Source organism: Hevea brasiliensis, chromosome 15 (assembly GCF_030052815.1).
Source record: "Hevea brasiliensis isolate MT/VB/25A 57/8 chromosome 15, ASM3005281v1, whole genome shotgun sequence".
In the NCBI taxonomy this organism is placed as follows: Eukaryota; Viridiplantae; Streptophyta; class Magnoliopsida; order Malpighiales; family Euphorbiaceae; genus Hevea; species Hevea brasiliensis.
Window position 1 is genome coordinate 57365767 of NC_079507.1, and position 7619 is coordinate 57373385.

Consider the following 7619-nt stretch of genomic DNA (forward strand, 5'->3'; position numbering starts at 1 on the left):
GTTAAGCAAAAGCCCGAAGTGCCATCTATACTTGAATTAGGCCTAGAAGGGGAATTGAAACTCTATTTGCTCAGTTGTCTTGAGAAACATTGAAACAACTAATGAAGGGGCAAAGGAAATGCCACCATTTGAATGCATCTCATTGAAAACCAATGCTACCTTTGATGAGCTTAAGCAAAAAGTGGAAAGTAATTTCAGGGAATTGTACCGGGGATTAAGAGGCTTCGTGATTGGATCCGTACTGAACTTGAACACAAAGGGGATGTTATGAGAATATAGACTGGAGATGAAACGGTGCATTGGAGAGTATTGTCAGGTTGTTGAGAAACTGTTAAAGAAGTTGTTGAGTTTGTTAGGCAGCTGATATATGTGATAGTTGATGCGTTATTTATGTGATTGGCTCTTCATAGTGCTTGTACTCCGTTATACGCTGAATAAATAGTAGAGGAAAGGATAGTTGTGTATCTTGTATCTTTTCTAGAATTTCTTCTCTGTTATTTTCTGTTCTTGTATTGCTTCCTGAAATTCACACAACAGGGGACTGATCCAGATTTTGGACTCGCTGAAGTGGGTTCCAAAAACCTGTGCGAGGGCAGCAAAAAGAGAAAGGAATGATCAGTGAGTTGATACATGAATGTGATCTTAATAACCGAGTTATGATTAACCTTGTGGAACCAAAGATGATGATGGTAGTGAGAAGTGGGTATCGCGTGACGCAACTTCTTGCAGCACACCAGATGTATTCGCATCCCAAATCATCAGGAAATTCCTCATATATTTCTTTGCAGCCGTTGTGAACATGAAATCATTATCTTACCTTCTCTACCACAGCAACAAACAGTTTCCTTTCACTTCTAGTTCATATGTTTCATGTTAAATATGATTATACTCGAGGAATAAAAGAAAGTCAGGCATTAGAATTAATGTTCTTGATTAGGCATCAATGTAGCATATAGTAAGCCTAAATCTACCTGCAAATTTCTCACATGCTTTCATAGAATGAACTTGAGCATGTTACACTTGATATCTGCAACTGAAGTTTCCAGCATGCATCCCTTCAAATAAAAATTGACTTATTGACATCCATAATTGACATAATATAATATCAATATGCTAAGAAGCTAAGACCAGTTTTCTCCAACAAAGACATACTGAACAAGCTTCACAGATGGCAAGGCATTTATTTCTCGTCAAGTATAGCATCACAATGATTCTACAGTGTGCATCTCTGAATACACCAAATGATAGCCCATCACACTGGATGCACTATATACACATAAGCAAACCACAAGCAAAATCCACAAAAACACATGGTCAGTGTACTACTATAAAGCTACCATATTCGTTTCCCCTATATTGTGAAACAAGACTTGAGGTTATCAAGTACCTCCAAACTATTATCTACCAGTGTCTTGACCCCTTCCAGAAGCCCATATTCTTCAAAGCAAATTGCAGCTGACTGCATGTTTACAAATGTCAGTAACCACTCTCCATGTACTCCTAACAAAGCACAATGATACACTAGTGTACATCTATTTGATATTCACAAAATTCCACTGCTTTAAATTGAAGTGTCGAACTGCTGAACTTCTACACTGTCACCTGTTCCAGAGCATACATGTTATCTCGTTTCTGGTGTAATCAGAAGTGGAAACAAAACTAACTTTCAGGATTTTTGGAGAAGCACAAGATAAATCACAAATAAAATTTTCCCTTTTGCCTTGGATAAACCTAAATGCGCAAGTGCAAGTCTGTGTCCGCATCAGACTTCAACTTTCTGAACATGCAAGTGTGCATTTCTTTTTTTATTTTCCTCATCAATTATCCAAGCTATTTATTGCTTGCCGAAAAGATGGTAGCATAGAGGGAGAAAAAAAATAGAATAAAAAGCAAAAGGCAAAGGTTAACGTTAACCAAAACATACCATTCACAGTTTTTAACTCAACACTGAGGAGGAGAGCCTGGCTCAGAATCACAAACAGATGCAAAAGACATCGTATCTTCTTTTGATATGGCCACAAAGTTCAGTGGTGCAGTAGACAACCTTCTCATTTCCTTGAAGTATCCATTTTGACGTCCAGAATAAGATCTAGGTGTGAGGAGTTCCGGAGTTGCACCACCAACTGAATTCCGTCGAGGTGTGGGAGTCATGGAACCATTCCCATTTGCACGATAACCATTCGGTTTTCTAAAGCTGTTAGCTTTTCGTGGACTGGGTTTAGAACCATACATGGCTTCCTTCTCCGTTAGCAGCAGATCTTGGAGTTTCTTCTGGTCCTGCAATCAATTGGAAAGTTGAACTGTAAGAACAAAGAAGCAGTAGAAGTCACTTTTGGATACATAAGAGATAAGATCTTGATAAGAATATATCCTATTATTAATCTAAATACAGTTTACAGGTTGTTAGTTGGAACCTGAAATTAAAAGAAAAAGAAGAAAAAACAATTTATGTTTTTTTCTATTTACAAGAAACAATATAGCACATGAAACATCATGGGAATCCTTAATGACAGGAATTCATCAGAACAACTTAATCTCTTGTCATTTACCCTGTATCTCCTTTTTTCCTCTTCTCTTTGTTGTCTGGCCAGTTTGTAATCCTGCAATATTGACACTAATCTTACCTGCAAGCAATATCAAGACATAAATTTATAAGAAAAATATTGTGGAGAAAATCTGTTCAAAGATACTCCGCACTAAAAATAAACAGCTCACCCCATCATGGAGAAATGACATCCTTTTTTCATCTTCCCAAGCAAGAGTTTTATTTATCAGATTGTCGACCATTGCTGGAAAGAGTAAATTATTAGGCTCTGAAAGGTAGTGCAGACTAAACAAAGAATAACATCATCGAAGGAAGCACTACCTGGAATTTTGCTGACAGTAACTCGAGCCCGTTCTGCACGTTTAAGGTTAATGTGAGCACCTCTCCCAGCACTATACCTGTTGCTGTCCTGAAATGCGAGAAGAATCTTTTAAGGATGACAACATAGGTGACCAGAAGTAACCGGTGGATGGTGTTGTATCAAATTGAACTTCTTACCATGCTCAACAAATAAACAATGCGAAGTAAAATATGAAAATGCTCAACTCTTAATGAATAAATCCTAGATCAAAAATCAGTCACTATTTCAATTAACATTATATCCAGAGCCATACAAGATGTTATATTAAAAACCAGGACGCATGCATGGAGAGAGAGAGAGAGAGAGAGAGAGAGAGAGAGAGTTAAGGGCACCTAAAAAAAACTCAAAACTATTATCATGTGATGATAGACCATGTTGCAGTAGCAGATAATTTCAGCTTACTTGATTATACTCTTCAAGCCAATTTTCCTCCTCACATGCTGAAAGCCACCGGTCAATCCTATCCATGACTTCTTTTCGGCTCATAGCTTCTTCTTTAGCTTTGACTATTTGGGCTTCAATGTTTGCCAAAAGCTCAGAAGGATCCACTAAGCCTGAACAATAACAGAAAGACTTACTATTCAGCAATTCCTTTAACAAGGAAATTGCTTACACTAAACCATGAGAAACTAACCCAACAAAAACACAAATGAGAGAACAGGAATATCTATACCAGAATCTATCAATGCGTTGGATTTCTCAGCAGCAGTACTTGTATCAGGTTCAATATGAGTAATTTTGCATATCTCCTCCAACTCTGATCTCCTTTTCATAACAAGTTCTTTCATTCTACTTGCTTTCAATTTAGTAAGCCTCTCCACTTCTGCTGATGCCTGTTATAAAAATGTGTCAACCCAATGATCCATTTTTCAATTATTAAAAAAGAACTAATGCAGAGTGCATTCAAACCTGTTCAATCATCCCTGTTGAGAGAACACCTGGTTCAACAATTTCAGATTCTGAGGATGCAAGGATAAAAGTAATTCTTGAAAAGGTATTTTTCTCTTCTTTCGGTGAGTCCATCAAATTCCAAAGTTCAAATAATGATGCCACAATATCTTTCAGCTGGATTTCAAATAGGGTTTTAACTTTTAATTAATCTGTCAAAGGAAAATCATTATTAAAGCACTAGTGTTATTCACATTACCTTCTGGATTCGAGCTTTTCTTTCTAACTTCAACTTGATAATGGCTTGTTCTAGACCTTCCAGAGTGCTATTGCTTATATTAGTGGATTGTTCTTGGTTTGCTCCATGCAAACTTGGATGCACATCACTAACAGTCTTGCCAAAATCCAACCCAAGCACACCACACAGAGAATGCACCTCATTCACATAGTCAAAGACCTTACGGAGACGATCAGACTGCAAACAGAAGGAAGAATCATAAAAATTATTAGACTAGAATAGTGAAATATCATAGTTTACCTTGCAGCCATCCTATGTGTTAAAGATGCCAACAGAGTTCTACACAAGTATACAAATGGTATCATCGTATATCCAAGTGAATCTATACATATAAGATGTAATATCAAAGGCATAATGAAAGAAACCATCAAAACATTTCAGCTTTTCAATTAAGCAAATTATTACTACATGCTCCAGACAGTAGCAAAAAGTCAATTTCTTGCTTGAAAATTTCACAGAAAAAAAATAAAATTGCACCATTTGTAAATTTACTCATGCTTAGTTGAAACTTCTGCCTATTATATTAATCATGAGTGCCCCCTACTCTGATTTTGTGACTATATATCACTTACAAAGTTAATTAGCAGATTAACTATGTGATTGCCAACAGTTCAAGATGTGATAGTATAAATTTAATGCTAGCTTCCACTGGCAACTGTTAGATAGATATTGAATGTTTGAAATACATATGAATGGAGGAACAAAGAGAATTTTATACTCAAATTAGAACTTGCAACATATACAACATGAAAAGAATTGAGAAATTTCACTTAAATTAGACCTACAAAATTTTGTATAGAATAGCAAAGCAAAAAGTGATTCAATTTCTACCATTATTATGATATTACATATTCCAATATGGTTGAATACCAGTAAAATAAATGGATTCGGGATTTAATCTTTTGATGAGATAAAGAACCAATAATAGCATCAATTTGCATCATAATTTGCATACCTTCTCCTTTTGAAGGGTGCGAAGATGTGTTTGATATTCATTAAGCTTTCTTAGCGATAAATCTTGCTCATCTAGAGTTAAAGAACTCATCATAGAATTGTTGAGATTGTTGTATCCAGAAATTTCCCCACTGATCTTTTCAATTTGTGCCTTTATATCTGCAAATTGCTTCATCCGTTCCTCCTTCTTTGTCCTCAGATCTTCCACCATTGGAGTAACAGATGCAAGTTTCTCTTTCAATGATGGCAACTTCTTCTCTGTCTGAGTCTGAAAAATTAATAACGATGAGTCAAGTGATCAAGCATTCACCCACAGAAATATGTTCCACCCTGAAAGTATGTACTAACTACCAAGCAAAAGTATTTAAAAGATATAGCTTTAATACAAATAATAGCACTGATATTCCTTATAATAACCCAGGGAGAACAATGTCAACTAGCAAATAGAATATGAGACAAATAAAAGTAAATCAACAGGCCAAAAATAATTTAAACACCAAAAGGAGGTAATGAATGAAATAGAAGTAATGCAGAAAGATGAAACATGATAATAACAAAAATAAACATATAATCACAATCACTTATTGCAAAGGTAACTTAGTACCACTAAGTGAACATTAAGTTCCCCAAGGGCAGCCATGAGTGTTGCAAGTTCAGCTTCCTTGGCTGCGACGAATTGATTAAGGCGTGCTTTGGCGTTGGCAGCTTCCTCAACCTTTCTCCGATAAACTTCCAAGCATTCTCTCTCCAACTCCAACAGCATGCGGTCCTTATCTGCTTCACTCTCACCAATGTCATTCCAAATTTGCTGCTCTCATGACAATAAAAAGTCCATTTAAAAAAATAGTTGAATTTTATTCTCCATGACAAATAAGAAAACTAGTTAAATAAGCAGAAACATTAATTGAATTTCCATTTAATTATGATACAGAATGAAATGCTTTTGATAATATTGGCAAGACAAAATTAGCCATCAAACAATCTAATAAAAATAAAATGCATTGATCAAATTCAACCCAAGCCTAAACAGTTAACTCGACACAATGCACTGTTCCTTACAGGAATCCAGAGAAGAAATATAAGGGTAAAATTCAGCTTTAAGAACATTGCATAAAACTTGAGATGATGCAACAACAGAAATTTTAAATCTAGAAGAATCCACTGAAATTAATCCAAAACTTAAAACTATGAAATTGACATAAAACCAAAAAAAAAAAAATAGAGAACACCAGTTCAATTAGAACAACTATCCCATAAAAGAAATGAGAAATGCACGCCAACACAAAACAAAAGAACAGATCACAATAAAATGGATTAACAGTAAATATGTAGAAAAAAAAATTGAGCAACTAAATTTGAATTATAGCAGAAAAAGAAAAAGCAGCAATCAACTGTTTCGACAAATTCAATAAAAAATAAATAGGAGGTTTTAATCTCTAGTGAACAGATCACTGTTAAAACCAAAAGAAAGCTAATTCATAGCTCCAGTAGACCCATTATTATTATCTTAAAAGAAACAATCAATGCTCCGTCTTTAACAGAGCAAAACAATAAACTTTCTCAAAAATCAATCATTACTTGTGTAAAAGCAAATTTCCAAGAAGAGAAAAAGAACCCACATATTTTCTTCCTTACCAAACATCATACTGTGCCAGCAGCAAGAAAAACCCCAAAACAGACCCCCCAAAATTTTTAAAAAAAAAAGAAAAAAGAGGGGAAAAAGAGGGAAAAAGAAAGACCTGAAGCTCTCTGAGTAAAGCATTGCAGCTAGTGCTTGTACGCTCACTGATAGTAGGACTCCCAATAGCCAGCATTTCCACCAGCCCCTCTTTCTCCTTCTCACTTTTAGTGTATAGACTCCCTTTCTCTAAAAATTTAAGCAAGAAATGCAACTACAGCTTCTCTCAAAAACAGAGCTCAAGACTGGAATAAAAAAAAAAAAACCAAAAAGCAAAAACAAAAACTTAACACTCAAAAAAGACAAGATAAAGACTAGAAAGAAGAAGAAGAAGAAGAAGAAGAAGAAGGAAAGAAGCAAGTGGGTTTTTGCTAAAAAGTCAAAAAGAAACCAAAGAACTAAGAGGCATTGCTTGAAACAACCTTAGCTTCCTCAGATCTGAACCCCAAATAACACCAACCATTCCTCTCTCTCTCTCTCTCTCTCTCTCTCTCCCCCCTTCAATTCTTTAAATTTTCTTCCCAAAATTGGAATTTAAAAAAAAAAAAAGGAAAAGAAAAGCAAGAGAACAAAAGGGTTAGTAAAAATAATAATAATAATAATGATTGGCAATTAAAAAAAAAAAAAAAAAAGAAGGAAAAGGAGTAAGCTAAAAAAGCACAACAAAGAAAGAGGACCCCCAACACAAGTGAAACAAACAGACTAATGATGTGATTTTTGGGAAGCTAAGTTAAAATGCGCCAAAAAAAATGTAGCTGCTAACTGACAGAAGAAAGGGATCTGCGCACATTAGCATCCAAAATTTCATTACTAGGGCTACTAGTGAGCTCAAAAGGGCTCTGTACAATAATACAAATACATACATAAATACACAAATAAATTTTAGTAAAAAATT

The 7619-nt window shown here is 35.2% G+C and overlaps 1 protein-coding gene across 2 annotated transcripts; it reads right to left on the minus strand.

The window, feature by feature from the left end:
• Positions 1 to 1149: 1149 nt before the first annotated feature.
• LOC110668880 (65-kDa microtubule-associated protein 6) lies at positions 1150 to 7332 on the minus strand. Of its 2 annotated transcripts, XM_058136709.1 has the most exons (13): positions 7147 to 7332; positions 6786 to 6969; positions 5651 to 5854; positions 5048 to 5314; positions 4054 to 4269; positions 3816 to 3971; positions 3580 to 3739; positions 3309 to 3460; positions 2867 to 2954; positions 2716 to 2789; positions 2550 to 2624; positions 1925 to 2277; positions 1150 to 1602 (listed from the first exon to the last, which is right to left on the minus strand). In XM_058136709.1, the coding sequence occupies exons 2-12, from the start codon at positions 6858 to 6860 to the stop codon at positions 1942 to 1944; spliced, it is 1803 nt and encodes a 600-aa protein (XP_057992692.1). In that variant the 5' UTR covers positions 6861 to 6969; positions 7147 to 7332; the 3' UTR covers positions 1150 to 1602; positions 1925 to 1941. The 2 variants fall into 2 exon arrangements, with proteins under 2 accessions (XP_057992692.1, XP_057992691.1); XM_058136708.1 differs by having other exon boundaries at positions 6786 to 7223.
• Between the last annotated feature and the right edge of the window lie 287 nt (positions 7333 to 7619).